General features: G+C 37.1%; 1 protein-coding gene across 8 annotated transcripts in view; it reads right to left on the bottom strand.

The window, feature by feature from the left end:
* The window catches only part of LOC124555023 (phosphatidylinositol 4-phosphate 5-kinase type-1 alpha), a 319,011-nt gene that overhangs the window by 65,853 nt on the left and 231,404 nt on the right, over positions 1-21,754 (bottom strand). For 7 of the 8 annotated variants that reach the window (XM_047128774.1, XM_047128773.1, XM_047128775.1 and 4 more), the window contains one exon: positions 8,719-8,927. In XM_047128774.1, coding sequence (XP_046984730.1) covers positions 8,719-8,927 — 209 coding nt within the window. The remainder of the gene's footprint in view (positions 1-8,718; positions 8,928-21,754) is intronic. The other variant, XM_047128771.1, reaches the window with a different exon arrangement.

Genomic DNA, 21,754 nt, shown 5'->3' with positions numbered 1-21,754 from the left:
CAGTAAGTTTATATGCAACAGAAGCCATCTCCAGGAATCACCAGTTTTGATGTTCTATTTAATCCCAGATTACAGAATTGTGTGTCATTATAAACAAAAGATGTTTTCACTATTATGTATTACTGGTAAAAGTTTGTTATAAGGGCAAACAAAATATAAGTGGGATTTAAAAGACATTATTTATTGAAAAATAAATGTCACATATAATTTACTATTTTATACAGTTTTCTCCTTTACAAACACATTTTTCCCAGCAAGAAAGAAGGTTTTTCATCCCAGCATTGTAGAATGAAGCTGGTTGCATCAGGAGCCAACTGCATACGAATTCCTCATCACCTTCATCATCTTCGGATCCTTGCCCTCCTGGAGCTTCTTTAAGCAGCCCAAACAAATGAAAATCAAAGGGCAATAGATCCATGCTGTAGGGAGGATGAACAATTTTGAGGCTGTTAGAGCAGTATTATGGGGCCTGGTGTTGTCATGGAGGATGACCTCTCAAATAATTTGGTCTGATCTTTCGGGACAATATGCAATCCTCACCTGGTGCAACAGCTTGCAGTAGTAAGCAACACTGAATGTGTGTCACTCGTGCAAAAAGTCAATGAGCAAAATGCCTCACCTTTCAAGGAAACCAGTTCAAAGACTTCAAATAACTGAGAGTCAAGTTTTGACTTTCACTGGAGCCGTCTCTCCTCCGACACTCCATACAGGCTTGTTTTGATTTGGGAGTGAAGTGGGCCCATGTTTCATCAGAGGTAGTGATCTGATTAAAAAATGCATCGCCTTCTTCCACAAACCTTGCTGTAAGCCTCTCATGAACCTTCAAACATCTCAACTTCTGCTCAGGGGTCAAAAGATGAGGGGCTCGTGTGGCACGAACTTTATGGAACTTCAGGTCATTTGTGATAATCGCTTGACAACTCCCATAACTTAATCTGGTCCGTTCTGCAATTTCAGACACACTCACCATCGATATCCTTCAAGAATGTCTTGAACCAGATGAATGTTTTCATCCTTATCCCGGTGCAAGGACGGCAATCATGTTGCTGATTTTGCACTACTACTCATCATGCCTTGAACTCTTAATGCTCGGTAAACACAAGAGTCCTCGGCAGTGCTTTGTCCCCGAACTGCGCAGTCAATCTCCAAAGCATTTCCATTGCTCGAACTCCTTCATTAGCAAGGAATTTTGTAATTAAGCACTGTGCAATGGTAGGGCTCACCTGTTGCTCTGACATTAAGACCACTACAGACAAACTGGTTCGGAGTGTGTAATGGCCAACTCTCCCCACTCCTAATGGCCCATTCCAATCATACCAGTCCTACCAACAGTAAAAGCACAGGAAAAAAATACCATTTGTATTTGAGTTGCCCTTGTATTATTCCAAGTAATAACTTATCCTTGTATAATTCCAAGTATCTTAGTACTTTTGCCTACGGGCAGCAGCACTATCTGTAAACTTAATTAATAAGGAAACCATTCCATATGCACCTGTGAAGGGGACAAACAACACCCATCATAAGCACCATCTCTGCATTTTCCGTATGTTGATAAATCATAATTTTACTACCTTATTAGAAATGGATGATATCACTTGATTTGGATTCAAAATTACATTTAAGCTGCACAGAAAATGGGTACACTCTCACTTCTGGATGATGCCAGCAAACAGGAGACAAAATCATCACTGCTGGCAACACCATCTTTCTCAATTGTTGGCGTCAGAATTATAATTCATATTTTGAAGCTTATTTTAAAGGTAAGAGAAACAATGAGTAAGCCATTCAGAAAGGAATGAGTGTATTATCTCTATATAACATGGTTATTTACTGTTAAAATTTGGTTTTTGGTTGGGCAACTCTTACCTTACCTGATGAAGGGGTCTCCACCCCATCTGCCTGTAACATCTTGCATCTTATAACAGGTGAAAATAAAAGAAAGAAATGAATGCTCACTTACCTACAAAACAGTAGTGACAACAGAAATACTTCACTGAAATAAGCAAACCAACACATGCAACACTGTATTATTACCTATAAGCTTCGCAATGAAGTTTGAAACTGTGTTAGGTACACTAATGTACGCAGATGTAACACAAAAACTGCAAGTGGTCATATTTTGTCATCAACATTAAACACACACAAAATTTTGGTTACAACAATCAGACATAGAACCATGCAGCAAGTAAAATATGTCTTGCATTATAAACATTAAAATTAGTTGATATAAATCATTAATACGGTTTTACTGGGCAATGATGATAATTACACGGTAGCAGAAATGTTACAACATAAAGAGGGTTAAGAAAACATAGAGGTCACAAGAACACAGTCTGCTAGTGATAGCCACAATGTCTTTCTATCAAAATAACTAGTTATTTGTTTCCCCCTTTTACAGCAATGATAATGAATTTAAATGTAAAAGAAGTTGATATCTTGGCTTACATTTGCAATGATTACTTTAACAAGAACATGTATGCCCAATATTAAAAAAAGAAAGCCAATCTACACACAAACATGCACATCATTAGTTTACAGAATTAAACACAACTATGTGCTTTGAACACTGCATTTACACTTTAACATAGTGCACCAGCAACATTATTTATGAACATACTAGCATCATACTTTTAAAATTTCTTTGGCCTCAGGTTTTTATGTATGTTCATATGCAAGATGAGCTACAAATTGATAAGCATTCACAATAATACTTAAAACTACAGGTAAGTTGAGTAGTTTCTCACTAGCATTTATTTTAGTGTAAACACTCAATGCAAACAGAGAAAAATTATAACAGAAGGATTAGTGAAATAACATGTCCCTCATCTAATTAATGTCAGTAAAGTACAGAAATTAAAGGAGAGCAACATACAAGTTTATCATCTCCCCTAAATACCTCAAAATATAAAAAGTTTGTGTGTTCAAAGGTCAAATAGCCCTCTCAAATGCTTATCAGTAAGTACTCAGAAGCACATGGCACAAAAATAATATTCTGTCTACTCTCAAGTATCTCCAGTTTCAATCAAGCATTTTTGGAAGCACTTTACAGAAAAAATTTAAAAAAATGTGAAATATCTAATAATATAAAGATGTAGCTAATCAGACTCCCCACATATAACTATTTAGTTTTCCATTTTCATTGCAGATTACTGATAGACAGAAAGCTAAAGGGCATTTCAGTTATAATTTAGAGATGCACTTCGGAAAACTGTGTGACAACCACAGAATAGTTTCACCTTTTGTATTTTAGGATAGGGGTCAGAAGGTATCAAAAATTCTAAGTACACAGTTAACTGGATAAAATTCATTTAATGGATGATGAAACATTACAGTTCAAGGGATGTGCATGATCAACGAACAAGATTTTAGCACATTCATAACACAATGCTCTAAAATTAAATATATGGATGATACAGTTACTCCATTATGTAATCTACACCATTCCACTACACCAACATTATTTTAACAAATACCAGATTGTTAGCAAAATACTGATACAGTTACTGGAACAATAAAATTGAAAAATGACAACAAACTGTGTTTACGAATGGGAAGAACAACAACAGGGTTACATGCCTTTCAACAGTCATTCACAGCTTAGTTCTCTTTCATTTCACTACGATTCTAATGCACGAGGAGATATCCACATCACTATCATATCTAAAATAGCGTAACCCAAAGAATATACTAGTTTGGAGAATGTAAATTTAAACAGTAGGGAATAATTAACATTGCAAATGATCCAAACACAGTCTCATTTTGCACACTATGCCTGGAAATATTTGAGAGTAAAGAGTTCCCATGAGGAAAATGCCATCACCTACCACTGAGAACTATCTGACAACCGCATCACAATTTCATATTTCAACTTTTCTCTTCTTTCCTTTTTCAGTTGTCATGCTCATTGAAAGAAATCAGGATCAGTGACGAAATAAAATACTGTCACTGTGTTTTCATTTGATTCCTATACTTATGGGAAACAGTATGTACATACAATGAAATGGAATGTTATTAATTTAAATCATAGATTGACACTCTGTAGCTTTATTTTTGCAGTACTTTTACATCTCTGAAATCCTTTGTTTAGAGCATAAAATACATTTCTGTGAACATACTAATTCGACAAAAGCACTCTGTTTGAAAAACAAAATGCATGCCAGTACATTGCAAATTATTCACGTAATTTGCTGTTTGAAAAACAAAATGCATGCCAGTAAATTGCAAATTATCCACGTAATTTGCAGTATTTATGGTTTAAACAGGACTACATGACTGAGCAGGAAGGTCACATTCATGTGTCTAACACAAAATCCCTCAATTAGATATTCTTTTGTTTTTCTAACTGGATTAACATTTTTATGTGAAGCAATATGTAATTTATTTTCAGGGGCCTGCTAAATATTTGCAAAAGTATCTCTCTGTTCAAGGAAACTAACGAGGTGAAGAGAACAGTACAGATAAATATATGGAATATTTTAAAAAACAGTAAGAAATCTGGTATAGGTATTCACAAAAATGTCTTAGTGGGCTCTTGAAAAGTAAAACAGCAGTGACACACACACACACACACACACACACACACACACACATTTAAGTTGACCAGCTGCATATAAAGTAGCATTTTATGTCTCCAGGCCATCAAAAGTTATGTAAAGCTTCAAAAAATTTTGCTAAGAAGTGGATCATTCTCAAAGGTTCATCAACTTTAGTTTTCTTTAGTGAACTAACAATGTTCAAAGTGATAATGTTTGAACTGACAATGTTTCCATGAATGGATATTATGTCCACGTGTTGTGGAATATTCATCTATGGTTACTTTTGGTCTGTACAGCAGAGCAAAGATATGATGATACACCATATATTCATACAACTCCTTCCTTCCGTTTAAAACTCTTGCAATCATGTGCATTTCAATAGTGTGTCAGACCACACTGGGAAACAGTAAACTCAGCCAGAGTTTGTATTTTGCAACATTATTCCAACCAAATACATGTCTCATTGTAGCAATCTCTGTAATCTATCACTATGTGCAATGCTGTTTAGAATAATGTTTTGCACTCTATGTTAAATCATCAACATATGTATGGTACTCAATGCTGAAATTGTATCATGTCTGCCTTCAGCTGATTACAGATACAAACCAATTTTATCAATGAGTTTCCCAATACTTTATTTTAAAAACTCAACATATATAATTAAAACAGGGTGAAAAACTTGACTAAAAATTGAAATCTCTGAAGTTCAATTCTCTAATCATTTCTAGCATTTTCGTTAGCAGTTAATATGACATTCATGTCTGTCAATGTCTTCTGTGTATGGGGAAAAAAATTAAGCCATACCATGATATGAATTTAATATCAAGATGTAGGTACCCCTTACAACTGGGTGGATAAACTAATTCTGAAGTCAGGAGGAGAAAATGGCATACCTTCTCCAATAGAGCCACACTTAGTGAAGTATTATCTTGCTCAAACCAACCACCACATTAGGTACAGGATCTGATAAATCTCATTATTGTAGGTATATTTGGAAAACATCTTACCTGCAGTAGAAACTTTATAAATTTAATTGAATAGATTGTGGGCTCATGATGAAACATTACAACTACTACAATCACTTCTTCTTGTTTTCTGCAAATTCTATCGCACACAAAATAGGTTCTGTGTTCCACATCAGTTTTCTAGCCATTAATGTTAGAAAACAGAATACTAAACCTAGACTGTGCACAAGTTTGTAAAACACAAACAGAAGAATGTTTCCTTGTGTAAATTTTCAAACTGATTTGATGTGGTCTAAGCTTTTTAATCTCCTTTTCAGACTATTCATTTCCTCTAAGAGAGTAGCTGGCTCTTGCATTCAAGTAGCTGACATACTCACACATTTATTTAGTACAGGCTATGAATGTCTACTGGTTGTATCTCTTTTCCAGCTGGATGACAATAGGATAACTTTCATGATCACAACTGATGTGCATCACTGTCCTACTTTTATACTTAATGGGCCCTTTATTCCTTGTAAATAGATTTCAAAGAAGGCAAACTGATACTTCTTCAGGTCTCCACTGAAAACTGAATACAAAGTGGAAGTTGCTGACTTGACTGAAGTATCACATAATAAATGTAAAGTTGATGTATGTGTGTCCTTTGAGTAACATGCCAAATGTATGTCTAAGTTGGTCCTGTACTAGTCAGTGAGGACTGGGAACAGAGCAAGAACCCAGCTTTGCTGTCCTGGGAAAAGGTGTAGTGGAGGTGGTTTATTGTTACCTTCCTCTTGCCTACTATGATGGATCAAGTGTTTCCAGCATAATGTAAATGACTGACATGTGCTTGAGCATGCAAAACTGATAGTTGTAAAACTGTGACAGAACACTCTGCTTTAATCATCAGAGAAGTTTGTATATGTGTTGTAAATGGAATTGTATGGTGGAGTTTTAAAAAATGAAAGAACTCTATAGATAACTGTGCACCACAACATAATGTGGGGGAAGACGAACACTTGATGACTGTGAGACTGTATTCTGTATATAAAAAGTGAATAATTTGTGATTTTTTACACCAAATTCTACTTTCACAGTGATATACACAAAAACATGCAAATTATCTGACTGCAGTTATCTTCTATTTCTTAATAACATAACTGTACACCACCTATCTTCTGCTATCTGATTGTCACCCATGGGCAATAATTGCCTTACAGTATACTTTCATGAGGAAAAAGTTGATTCTATTTATTATTACTCTTAAATAAGCATAACTGCACAGAAGGACAGGAAATACAAACATTTTGCTGTTTGGCTGTTGGATAGGGTAGGGGAAGGATGTGAAGGCAAGGTGAAGGAATACTGACATCTTGCAAATCTGTTTTTAATCCCCAAAATACATACAAAGTGAATGTCAGTCCTTAATGCAGCATCTTTAGCATCCTACACTGCTGTCCTGGGCCAGTCCTTAGTGGAAGTGGTTTTGTTTTCGCTTTCCTCCAACATGTAACTAATTGGCCAGTGTTTATCTGTACCACATGGGAGACATTGCTACATGATGATGGAAGTGTTAAGTTTCTGTTGTTATGGGTGATTATGGAATGAAAGGAAGAAGAGACATGGTGAAACTTGGTAACAGCACATAGCATACTCCTATGTAACAGGATTAAGCACACAGCAAACTGTTATGTCCCTATCTGACACCGATGGACCAACAGAGTCATGTACCCTTACACTATAAGACACCACAAAGAGATTTGGAACTCAAGGGCATTGGCTCTCAGTCTGGCACTCAGGATCTTTATCCGCCTTGACAGCCAAATGCTGGTGACAAAAATGTCTTACTACAGGACTTTAATAGCTCTCTCTGCAGTGCCATCATACTAGCACACATTTCCGACATTAGCTACTAAGGTACTTTACAACAGTAGTTTTAGATAGTCACTGTTAATAAAATTTAAATGTGTAATTAAAATGATCCCAATTTCTCTTTAGAGAAAAACATTGACTTCAAAATGAAAGGAATGTTACTCAACTGAAAGAAAATAAGTAAGTTATTTTATTGTTAAGGACCATGTGTACCACTTCCAGAATTCCCATTTTCTTCCTTGGAGGGAACACCACATTTTATACTGCGGAGACTACGTTATGTTTCATTTAATGCAGACACTCATTCACACTCAACTGCTAACATAAAATTGTACTTCTTGAGGTTTATGGTGTACTTTCACAATGTGCAATGCTATGCAGCACAGGAGCATTGAGGCTTTGCTCAGTCAAGTGCCACAAGCTTCCTCTACTCTACGTCAAATATAACAACATGATGGAGAGATTAAAGATGACTCCAGTGAGTCATCTATAAATAAAATAGTTTCTTTCATGACTCACTTATCACGCAGTCCTGTCAGAGATGGTTCAGAATAGTATCCCACAAGCAATCATTGTACGAAGGTTAAAAAATAATGACAGAAAACAGAGGGTAAGAAGACAGAATGCAAGAAGCATTTGGAACAGTTCAATCCTACATTTACACCATTTAAGACTTGCAGTACATGTGTGGCCAGTCAGTAATTTAGCAGCAAACTTACTCAGGTGAAATAGAATACTCTGTCCATTTGTCCTTTTTGAAACAGCTCAACAACCAAATAGTATGTAAGCACATAGGTATTTTATAGAGCTGAGAAAGTATAATGAAAAATTCATGCATTTGTCTGTAATTCAAGCTGAATTCATGTCATTTGATTTGCACCAGAGAATAAAATGACCTAAGGTAATGAGAAACAAGACTTTAAAAAAATAAAAATAAAAATAAAGTTGTACCTTTATGCACAGTCACAGTCCAGCAAAAACAATAATGCACAGCAACATTTAATCATTAACCATAAGACCTGTATCAAGAGTTACCAGAAATTCTTTTTGTATGTGAATACTTTAGAACAGCATAATGCTGCATAATGTGTGAACTCCTTACAGTACTGTCTTCTCAGTTTTGTAGATGTGATGGCTTCCTCTTCTGATTTGTAGTAGTTGTTAATCTAACTACTTACAACAACTATCAGTAGCAGTTTTTATTTTTAAATCTAACAACAAAGATCAAGTAGCAGAAATAATGAGTATTTTATCAGTTCTGTTGATGATTAAATTAAAAAGTGCACCATGTTATAATTATATACTATATTTCAGAACTGAAAGGGTGTGAATTATTAGTCTCAAAAAGGAAATTTTAATTTTCTAACCTATATCTCCACTGCTCGAAGATTCTGTGAAAGATGGTGTCCCTTCAGTCCATGTTGGTGTGCTTCCTTCAACTGATGCAGGTGGGGTCCATGTCAGATTTCTTCCTGTAGCACCAGAGCCAAAGCCAGACGTCGATGATGTTGACTCTACACTCAATGATGATGATTTTGTCTCTACTCGACATTCGAGGCGCACTTCGGAAATGCTGCTGTAAAGGCACACAAAAATAGAAACCATTCACTGTAATAATAAATTAGTGGATAACAATAAATAATTAGGGAGGATGGTAAAAAGTATTTCATGACAATGACACTGAGTTTTATTACACACATAGCAACAGCTCATGTGGACAAGAATGGTGACAAGGACTGACCATGGCTTTATTAAAGGACGTGTCCTGGAATTTACCTGTAGTGTTTAAAGAGAATAGTGGAGAACATAAATCTGGATATCTAGACAGAAATTTGATCCCTAGTCCACCAGAATATCATTCAAGTGTCCAAACCATAGTGTCACCTTGCAGTGTACTTTCAAACATTATTTGATAGGTTATACAAGACCACTGAATAATAATGTGCCAAATGCCCATCTCAGTAAAGGTAGTGGTTACCTCAATAAAGCACAACAAAAAGTGAATCAGTGAAGATATCCTCATACATAGAGTGCAGAATGTTGTGTGTAAAATAGTTCTCAGGCTCACTGTTATTACAGGATGGTGAAAATTCCACTCCTCTTATCTAGGAATATCAAAAATCCAGAAGCAGTGTCGTTAGATGTACAGGTGCCAGTTTCATTCAAACTGGCTCTTCGGTAACACAAAGGTGAACAATAGCCTTTTACCTCCTTTTCTGTCATGTGATGGTTCCATCTCGGATATTTCCCTTTTCATTTGTGACATTGCTTAATCCTGTAGGACTCAGCTGGACAACATACTACAAAGGGCATGTTTTACTTTAATTTTGTGGCTAATGCGTTTCAAGGATATGGGTCCTTTTGGATGAGTGTGGTATTTAGTTGGAAGGTATATTACAGTTAGACCAGCATCTCCTACCACTGTTCAAGAACTGAAAGCAAGGAAGCAATATTAGAATTTAGCTTCACACCATATCAAGTTCATTTGAGATGAAACACTAATTCAGACAGCACAAGGATGGGAAAAAGGCACTACTCAGTTCTTTCCAAATGAATCATTTGTCATAACTGATTTAAGAAACCCACAGGTAACCTAAATCTGGATGGCAGCAAAGGGATTTGAGTCTACTTCACGGCTTCCCAACGTGTGGTCCGAGGACCCCTTAGGGGTCCGCCAGCTCTTTCTAGGGGGTCCGCAGCCACCTTTCACCAAATCGTGTAAAATAATGAGTAAAATTATTGAATAAAAATGTGAAAATCAAATTTATCACTATTTTGTGTGTGTGTGAAAAACGTGTACTTTTACTTCAGGTCGTATCCCCAAGCAGCCTTTGCGGTTCATAAGTGAGAACGTATACACAGTTTAGTGCCGGAGAATGCGGCTTCTCTGATCAACTGTTTCGCAACAATACGGGGGTCGTTTGTGCACCGGCTCACGGCGCTAGATGCGCTTAAATGTTTTACGCATGTGCGAAGCAGGCTTTGTCGACCAATCACAGCGCTCACTGGCACGTATGCGGCCCCAGGCATAATTAAATGTGAAACTTGCTTTGTCAGTGCACTACTTATTTCATAAGTCGATTTTTGACCAGTTTATTACTTCTAACATGGATCGGCGGCTGAAGTCAGGATCATCGAAGAAGGGTGCAGTTTCTCCATCACCTTCACAACAAGGGAAGTTTCTAGTTGAAATGAATGAGGAGGGAGGACGACCAAAGGCAGACTTTACGTACATTTGAACATTTTTCTTCGGATTTCACGAAAAACCACACACACACACACACACACACACACACACACACACACACACACACACACACACACACACACACACACACACGACTGTTACGAAATACGCATGCTCCTTACACAACAGTAGCCAAACAGTGGAAGTGAACAGAACATAAGCGGCAGCTTGTCAATAGCGAACAGTTTGGACGCGACGTTGATTGCTCTTGGAGGAAGACGGCTCCATCGTGTGAAATTTCAATTACCAAGTAATTTTAATCAGGCTATAGTGTGTTGAACAAAGGGAGTAAATCCACTAGCAAGTGTCTGGATACAGTGGGAATTCAAATTGGATCATTAATTTCAAGTTGTTTTCATTCATCTCTAAACCAAAGCAAAGACTATTGATACTTCGGGGGGGGGGGGGGGGGGGTCATTGGGAACATGGCACTTGCATTAAGAAGCTTTCAGTTCCCATGGGTTTCGCTCTGAAATTTAAAGTTACTGTGCTCTTGACTGACTAGGGGTCCGACATGGATTTTCGACTGAAGAAGAGGTCCGCCAGCTGAAAAGGTTGGGAAGCCCTGGTCTAATGTATTGTAATGCTTGGCTCAAATCTGGAAATGGAACTATCAGAGAGTGTCAAAAGTCACTCCCAAACCTATTAATAACTTCACTGATTTCATACATGCAGATGTGCAGCACTGTTGGCCATGATGACTGCAGAGAAATATGAAATAGCATTTATTGCCGCTTCATACGTTTCTAACCTACTCCACTGCTGCAAGTACTGAGTGCCTTCTCATGTGTGGAGTCATATATGTTGCAATTACAAAAGACCGACATTAGTATTTCCTAACATATTAATGTTTATTGTAAATGATATCCTCCATCTACACTGAAACAAACGCACTGCTTTCATTTCATGGCTCCTTATACTGAATATCATTTAAAGGAGAGTCCTAAAACAGTTGATCATTTGGAAACAGGCATATCATATGCCTTCTTCTATTTGTAATATATACTTAGTTTTGCTTTGAATATAAATTGTGTGTGTTTTTGCCGTATACCAAATAGGAGTGCCTAAAGAAAATATTTGACTAACAACTCTCTCTTCATTAGTTCGATACTTTAGCTAGTGTTCATGACCATACACACTACTCTTGACTCCTTTATATGTTTTTATCATCTCATGACGTATGAGATATGCATTTTTACAGTTGAATCAAACCTCTTTATCATAAAACATTTACCTTTTAAGTAGTAATTTATGTACCACTTCTAGAATATAGTTCCCAAACATTTTCAAATATTTTTACTTAAGTATCTTAGTTAAACCATAGTAAAGACTGAACAACCGTCTATAGAATGGAAACAACCTGAGGAACAGTATGGATTCTGGGAGACACTGGACATACAATCGATCTAATCTTTCAACTTTGTGAGCTTGTGGAAAAATTTACATCCAAATTAACAACCTTTATGTAGCCTTACTTCATATAAAGAAAATATTTGATTCTGCAGTTAGAGGCTGCAAGCATTTGTAGGGATGACTACAATGTTTGGAAGAAAGGCAGGAGTCAGGCAAGGTGGAGTTCTGCCTTATCTTTTATTCATTGCAAGAATGAATGAGATCCAACATGTAAACAATGTCTTATCATTCAAGAGGACAAACTAAACAATAAAAATTCTGTATGCAGATTGTTAAATGAATTCAGAGAAAAATTTGTTAGACACAACTGGACAACAACAGATCAAAAGAATGATCACTACTGAAACATGAAGCTGAGGGGGAGAATGAGGACATAAGTAGGACAGCATGAAAATGAGTGGATGTAAAAATAGAAATTCATGAAAATCTTCATCTGTTGAGCCATTAAATAGCTGGAATGACATATGTAACCTCAGTAAACACATTGTGGACAGATCCTGGGTTTACTTATGTATTGCACGCCATCCATTTAGGGACTAATCTTGAAACAACTAATTTTTTCTACATGATGTCTGCAGATGCCATCTGCTGTGATATATTTTAACTACTTCATCTATTTAGGTGTTCAAGTCAGTAGTAAATGTATCATACTTGATTGCCTTCATACGTGTTTGCTTATTTACCATTCTGATGCTATTTTGATATTTCAAATAGTTACTATATTTGCCTTGAAGCTGCTCCTGCTTTTAGAGATGGAGTTACTCATAAAATGGAAGGAATTGAACGAATCTGAAATACTTTTGGATGTTTTTGACAATGATTGTTCAGATGTTCTTAGTGAGAATGAAGATCTGGACAACTGTATGAATGACTGTTTTATGGTTCTAAGGACAATTCCAGTGACAGTGACATCATTAGACCTATAAAGAAGCCTAAGTGACAGTGCTTTCAACTGATTCCAACAACAATAATGAAGGTGACTCTGTCCTTGCGAATCAGTCATAAAGTTAACTCTTTCGAGACAGCCTGAGAGTCTCACTTGGGCACGGGCTATGCCAGTGCACAAATAAAACTCAGGTGTCATCTTTGTGTGTGTGTGTGTGTGTGTGTGTGTGTGTGTGTTAATGATCCATAACCAAGACTAAGGGTACTTCAACAGGAAATCAATGTTGAATTAGGAATGGTGAACCATAACTGTAATGCATTTGATTGTATTTCTGACCAATCAGCAATATTCTGACTAGAATATAACAATGAATCACACAAAGGCAACACAAAACATACGTATCGACACACTTGACAAGAATGCATCAAGCTGCATTCAAAATAAGTAATGTAACTTTTGTAAACCAGCAGCTTACATTAGCACCTGGATTCAACCATTTGTCACACACTATGTTTTCCACATCATGAACATATGCTGTGTATTTATAAAAAATCATAAGTGGCAATCTACTTCCTTATTACACGTATATTGATGCCACAAACAAGATAAAAAGTATTTTAGGGATTCGCTACCCAGCAACTCATTTTAGTATTACTATATATTTCCACAATAATGGACAAAATATATCAATTAACCATTCATCGCAATATGCTTTCAAAGAAACAGTCTCAGCAAAAATGTATGGATCACATACAGTAATGTTAACTATTTATGTTAATGTAATTACTCTGCCAAATGTTTAACAAAGCGGAACAACTTTTCTTCAGTGTCAATATGAAATATGCTACTATTAATATTATGAGTGTTAGAACTTTGGCAAACACAAGATTAGTTAATGCAATGGCAATAATAATTGTCTTACTATGATTGTTTGCACAAAACTGTTTAGCAGCATGCATAAAAGTAATGAAACTAGACTAACAAGAGAAATACAATAGGTAGATGTGGCATGTGGAGAAAAATTGTGGTATTTAATACATAAAACAGCATACAGTACTAACATAGAACTAAAAGTGGATCTAAGTTAAGTCGTATATAACTCCAGCCTGCATACCATATTTCCAACAACATTATTTTGCATCAATACATTTAGAAGAAGAATAATGTTAACAACATGTCATTAAAGCAAGAATGAACACACCAAAAGCACAGTAACAAAATGTAATACACCGCTCATTCAATCATATTTTGAAATAGAAAAGTAAATTATTGTTTTTTAGTGGACCTCAACTACAAAGAACTAAAATATAATCCAAATATTTGTCACTGTAAGAATGTGTACAATTCTGAGTGTATTACAGACAACCAAAGGGAAAAAAACCTCCAGGGTGACTAAAACAAACACATGAATTACAATAAATTAAGGCTATGGCTTTCAATTATTGGCATGCACAGAACACTTCACTAGAGCTCAATAAGAATGGACCTTACAGTTCATGAGAGATTCCATGTACATAAAATTAAAAAGAGAAACACAACTGACTTTCCAGAACTAATTGACAATAATGCATTTTATTTGTGTATTTCTTTAACCTATAATCCTGAATCATTTATATAACAGTATCACAAAGAGTGACTGATTCCATATCCTCCAAATTATTTAAAACAAATGCTTGTAGAAAAATAGAACTGGGATAGCAAAAACAGTATTTCATACAAGAAAATTAGCCCTCTGAGGTGGATGAAATAACAGAAATTTTAATTGAGAAGCAAAAGGGCGAGCTTAGCTTGACACACTCTCTCTCTCTCTCTCTCTCTCTCTCTCTCTCCTCTCTCTCTCTCTCTCTCTCAAGATGACCATCCAGACAAATTATAAATATTAATTTTAAATATAACTTACAGGCTCACCTCTGGACTATATCAAATATACACAGCTCTAGCCAATCACATAATCTGGGAACAAACATGAAGGAATGAAATTTCTAGTTCCATACCCATGAAGGTCATCTGGGGGAGGTAGGGAAACATGAACCCAGAGAGAGCCATGGTTTTGTTTAAGTAAACACAACAACTCTCAGCTTAAATAATTTACAGAAACAACGTAAACCCTGAATTAGGGTAACTAAATGGATACTTGGAGTCAATATTCTAGAACAGAAATCCACGGATTTAACAACTGTGTCACCTAGCTTGGTAACTATAAAGAACCCTTGAGAAAACAAGAAAAATTCTTGAACTGTTTTAAATAAAACAATAATGAGAAACCTTGGGTGGAGTGCAAACAACTGCAAGAGAGAATACAACCACTTCTTCCTTAGAGTACTTCAATAGCCCCTTCAGTAATAGGGCAAAACACAGCAGAACAACAAATACCAAAATTACCTACATAAAGATGCATGTTTAATTTTTTCTCAAGACAAAGAATGGTTTGTGGCGTAAAATTACAAGAAACTATCTCAGAGCTGTCTGCCTCCGTAGCGCAGTAGTAGTGTTACCGCCTACCAAGCGAGGGGGGCTGGGTTCGATTCCTGGCAGGGGACTGGGTGTTGTGTGTCGTCCATCATCACTGACACGCAACTTGCTGCAGTGGCGTCAACTAAAAAGACTTGCGATATGGCAGCTGAACCCTGAAGCGGATATCCCGGCCAATTAATGCCATATGATCATTTCATTTCATTTCATTTCATTTCATCTCAGAGCTGTGGTCAAATGAAGTAATAATTTTAATTGGAAGCGTGTGTGGTCATAGAAAAAAGTGATAACATATGGAAGCAACAATTAATGTGTTCATTTCTGAAATCACATTGAAGTAAAGGATTATTTAGGCTACACCTACTGTAACTGGATTTAACAAGAAAGAGAAGGGAATGGAGAAAACAAGTGAAAATGGGTTTTTTTCAGAAATGAGATATGAAGAGATAGAAAAAGATAAGAACCATTTATTTATACATCTAATTCTGTAGGACCAAATTGAGGAGCAAATCTCCAAGTTCATGGCATTGTCGGTGCATGAAATTACAACATAAAAGTAATAACAGATAAAATAAAATTTTTATGAACCAAAAAGAAGTTAAGCCATAAGTTTAAGTAAACACAATTAACAATATAACATAAGAAGCAGCTTAATTTTTCAAGCCACTCCTCAGCAAAATAGAAGGTTTGACCCATGAGGAAACTCTTCAGTTTTGATTTGAAAGTGCGTGGATTACTGCTAACATTTTTGAATTCTTGTGATAGCTTATTGAAAATGGATGCGGCAGTAAACTGCACACCTTTCTGCACAGGAGTTAAGGAAATGTGATCCAAATGCAGACTGGATTTCTGACGAGTATTAACAGAGTGAAATCTGCTAATTCTTGGGAATAAACAGATATATATATATATATATCTAAAAACAAAGATGATGTGACTTACCAAATGAAAGTGCTAGCAGGTCGACAGACATACAAACAAACACAAACATACACACAAAATTCAAGCTTTCGCAACAAACTGTTGCCTCATCAGGAAAGAAGGAAGTAGAGGGAAAGACGAAAGGATGTGGGTTTTAAGGGAGAGGGTAAGGAGTCATTCCCATCCCGGGAGCGGAAAGACTTACCTTAGGGGGAAAAAAGGACGGGTATAAACTCGTATGAGTTGTGGCTAGAAAAAAACCGGACTAGTACTGGTGAAACAATAAAACGAATGCAATAAGGCTGAAAGTTGCGTGGCCTGTCCCGTGACTCTCGCTCCGCCTACTGCTCGAGTTTCATCTGCCTCCTGCACTCAGTCTGCCCGTGGCGTCTGTTTTAAGTTGTTGACGTTTTGTCTGTGCGTCGGACAATGTTGAGTGTACAGAAAGAACAGCGTGTTAACATCAAATTTTGTTTCAAACTAGGAAAATCTGCAAGTGAAACGTTTGTAATGTTACAACAAGTGTACGGCGATGATTGTTTATCGCGAACACAAGTGTTTGAGTGGTTTAAACGATTTAAAGATGGCCGCGAAGACACCAGTGATGACACTCGCACTGGCAGACCATTGTCAGCAAAAACTGATGCAAACATTGAAAAAATCGGTAAACTTGTTCGACAAGATCGCCGTTTAACAATCAGAGCAGTGTCTGAGTTAACAGGAGTTGACAAGGAAAGTGTTAGGCAGATTCTTCATGAAAGTTTCAACATGAACAAAGTGTGTTCAAAAATGGTTCCAAAGTGTCTCACAATTGAACAGAAGGAACGCCGAAGAATGATTTGTTCTGACAACCTGGAAAACATTGAAAGTGATCCCACCTTCTTACAAAATGTTATTACTTGCGATGAATCGTGGTTTTTTACTTACGATCCCCAAACTAAACGCCAATCGATGCATTGGAAAACTCAAGGCAATGAGGATTGTGTTTTTTTTGACATCAAAGGGATTGTGCACATTGATTGGGTACCAGAGGGACAAACAGTTAATCAGCATTACTACATTAGCGTCCTGGCTACCCTACGTGAGCGAGTACGGAGGAAACGGAACGATTTGTGGAGAAAAAAGTCATGGATCCTTCACCAAGACAATGCCCCAGCTCACAGTGCGTTGTCAGTGAAGACGTTTTTGGCAAAACACAACATTCCCATCTTAGATCATCCACCCTACTCACTTGATTTGGCCCCCTGTGACTTTTTTCTTTTCCCTAAAGTCAAGTCAGCTTTGAAAGGAACTAGATTTGAGACTGTTGAAGCAGTAAAAGAAAAAGCGACGGAAGTAATGTATGGACTTACTGAAAATGATCTGCAGCATTGCTATGAACAGTGGAAAATTCGTATGGAGCGGTGTAGAGACCGAGGAGGAGAGTACATTGAAGGAGATAACATGAAATTGTAAATAATTGTAAATAAATGTTTTTTCCAGCATCAGTCCGGTTTTTTTCTAGCCGCACCTCGTACACACTCGTGTGCGTGTACGAGTGTATACCCGTCCTCTTTTCCCCCTAAGGTAAGTCTTTCCGCTCCCGGGATTGGAATGACTCCTTACCCTCTCCCCTAAAACCCACACCCTTTCGTCTTTCCCTCTCCTTCCTTCTTTCCTGATGAGGCAACAGTTTGTTGTGAAAGCTTGAATTTTGTGTGTTTGTTTGTGTGTCTGTCGACCTGCCAGCACTTTCATTTGATAAGTCACATAATCTTTGATTTTAGATATATTTTTCCTACATGTAATGTTTCCCTCTATAACACAAACATACACACAAAATTCAAGCTTTCGCAACAAACTGTTGCCTCATCAGGAAAGAGGGAAGGAGAGGGTAAGACGAAAGGAAGTGGGTTTTAAGGGAGAGGGTAAGGAGTCATTCCAATCCCGGTAGAGGAAAGACTTACCTTAGGGGGAAAAAAGGACAGGTATACACTCGCACACACGCACATATCCATCCACACATACAGACACAAGCAGACATATTTAAATATGTTCGTTCGGTAAGTCACCTCATCTCTGTTTATATATATAATTTTTCCCACGTGGAATGTTTCCTTCTATTTTAATATATATATATATATATATATATATATATATATATATATATATATATATATATATATATATAAAAAACAAAGATGATGTAACTTACCATACGAAAGTGCTGGAAGGTCGATAGAAAAACAAACGAACACATACACACACACAAAATTCAAGCTTTCGCAACAAACAAAAGGACGGGTATACACTCGTCTGCTTGTGTCTGTATATGTGTGGATGGATATGTGTGTGTGTGCGCGAGTGTATACCCGTCCTTTTTTCCCCCTAAGGTAAGTCTTTCCACTCCCGGGATTGGAATGACTCCTTACCCTCTTCCTTAAAACCCACATCCTTTTGTCTTTCCCTCTCCTTCCCTCTTTCCTGATGAGGCAACAGTTTGTTGCGAAAGCTTGAATTTTGTGTGTATGTTTGTGTTTGTTTGTTTGTTTGTCTTTCGACCTGCCAGTGCCTTCGTTTGGTAAGTCACATCATCTTTTTTTTTGATTTTATATATATATATATATATATATATAATTTTTTGAGAGGCCAATGCCAAAATACCCAGCCTAATAAAAAATGGAAATGTTGTGTGGCTAGGGCCTCCCATCGGGTAGACCATTCGCCTGGTGCAGGTCTCTCGATTTGACGCCACTTCGGCGACCTGCGCGTCGATGGGGATGAAATGATGATGATTAGGACAACACAACACCCAGTCCCTGAGTGGAGAAAATTTCCGACCCAGCCGGGAATCGAACCCGGGCCCTTATGATTGCCAGTCTGCCACGCTGACCACTCAGCTACCGGGGCGGACACCCAGCCTAATGAAGAGGGATCAACAAGAGGTTCACGAACATACACCACTTATTGCTCGAACTGCCTGTTTCTGTGCCAAAAATATCCTTTCCGAAGAGAAGATTATCCCAAAATATAATAACATACGACATAAGCAAATGAATATAAGCAAAGTAGACAAATTTTCATGTCAAACAATCACTTACTTCAGATGCCATTCGAATAGTAAAAATGGCAGCATTAAGTCTTTGAACAAGAGCTTGAACATGGGATTTCCATGACAGTTTACTATCTATCCAAACAACTAGAAATTTGAACTGTTCAGTTTCACTAATCATATGCCCATTCTGTGAAATTAAAACGTCAGGTTTTCTTGAATTGTGAGTTAGAAACTGTAAAAACTGAGTCTTACTGTGATTTAGCGTTGGTTTATTTTCTACAAGCCATGAACTTATATCACGAACTGCACTATTTGAAACAGAGCCAATGTTGCACACAATATCCTTTACTACCAAGTTAGTGTCACTAGCAAACAGAAATATTTTAAAATTACCTGTAATATTAGAGGGCATAACATTTATATGAATAAGGAACAGGAGTGGCCCCACCACTGATCCCTGTTGCACTCCCAATTTGATCATACCCTACTCAGACTCCACATTACAGCCATTCTCAGCACTGTCAATAATGACCTTTTGCTTTCTGTTGTTAAAGTAAGAGGCGAACCAATTGTGAGCTACTCCCCGAATTGTGCAATGGTCCAACTTCTGAAGTAATATTTTGTGATAAACACAGTCAAATGCCTTGGTTAACTGCAGCATCATTGTGAATGGAACACAAAAATTTTAATTCAATGTTACATATAATTTTCGTACAAATAACTGGTGGCAGTAATAAATAATTCTCGAAATACATTTTGTGTAGACGGTGCTGAAGAGCTTTCAGGAAATCTTAATAATTCTAAAGATATTCAATGAATACACCAGATTAATTACTCTCATCCTTTGTAAGCTTAATATTCTGGCCAAGACTGATAGCATCACAACATGACAGATGTGGCATTCATTGAAATTTCGCATCTCATCAATGCTGCTACTCATCAAGAAAAACCAGGAAATATCTATCAGTTCCATATGCTGGGACAGCCTACATTAGCACATGTTCAAAGTTTCAGGTGACTACACTTACATTAATGATATAAAATCAGTCAGTATTTTTAAAGCTATTAATGCTGCAATTCAAACTTATATACACAGTGAGGTTCATTAAATACATCAATGGTGTGTGTTTGGGATGCTGCCGAGCCCAAAGTTGGTTAGTATGCACAAATGAAAGTCATATATTAGTTGAAGTCAAATTATCACGGTTTACACATGGTTGAATAATGGTATGTGCATACACAGCCAGATAGGAATGCAAATTTGAAAGCTGTTAAGAACTTGCTCGCGTACTTTCAAACTGCTCCACACTACTTTTTTACATCATGAGTGGTTGTTTTTCCAAACCACTGTCTTCCTCCCAGGATTTCCATTATCACATTACTTTTTATATTCATTTGAGTCACCTATAAGGTGAATACACAATCCAGGGAAAAAACATATTTGCTGCACTGGAAACGGAGCTGGTATGTGAGGAACAAAACTGTTTCAATACCATCGTCTTGGAAAATAGCACTATGCCAGCACTAAACTAAGAGTGTAACTTAGACTTCTGGACTATTTTAGAGAAAGAATTTGTCATTCAAAATAAAATATATTACAGTCAAAATGATATCTAATGGCACCAAATGCTTCTGGAAAGTTTTAAACATAAACAATTTGATCTATTTTATCATCATGACTTAAGTATGCTGCCTGCCATCGCAACTGCAAACACTAAGGAGGACTGCAAATAACAGTAGTTTGCTTACTGCACACACACATATATAGTGAGAATACATGATTACATTTATGTGTGGTTTTAGAGTATCCAGGGTAAAAAATTTAGTACACTGAGCTGACAATTCTGGCAGCAACAACAGCTCACACTACACTTGCCACTGAAATGAACTGAGCTTGGATGACGTATGGACACATCATTTGACACTGCTTCAACTAAATGCCGGAGTTTATCAAAAGCTGCTGGTGAGTGGCGGTGTGCCAGTAACGCGGCAACCCATGACAGACAAAATGTTTTCAATGTAGTCAGAACAGCACCGGCAACAGACCTCCTTCGATTATCTTCTAGAATGTCAAAGTTATGGAGGCCTTGAAGATAAGGCACAGCCACTAGCCTATCAGATAAGAAATATGATGCCTGCTGAGCAAGCTACCAGCTTTGTGAACCAGAGATGTTCACATTCTGTACTCTGTAGCACCTCATACTCTCCCGCCAGTTGCTGGACCCATGAGATGACGACAAATGCAGTCTTGCAATATTTGATCTTCTCGGAGCTTCTGTGCATGGATATGTCTATTGTAAAGCTGTATGCACAATCCAGATTCATCTCAAAAAATGATTTGGTGCTACTCCTGTGCCTAGTATTGTCGTCGGGTGCATAACTGTCGGCATGTTTCTCACTGCTGCCGTGTCGAAGGAAGATGTAACAATG

This window comes from Schistocerca americana, chromosome X (assembly GCF_021461395.2).
Source record: "Schistocerca americana isolate TAMUIC-IGC-003095 chromosome X, iqSchAmer2.1, whole genome shotgun sequence".
NCBI lineage: Eukaryota > Metazoa > Arthropoda > Insecta > Orthoptera > Acrididae > Schistocerca > Schistocerca americana.
The sequence above is the reverse complement of the archived record's forward strand: the minus strand, read 5'-3'. Positions and strand labels throughout refer to the sequence as shown.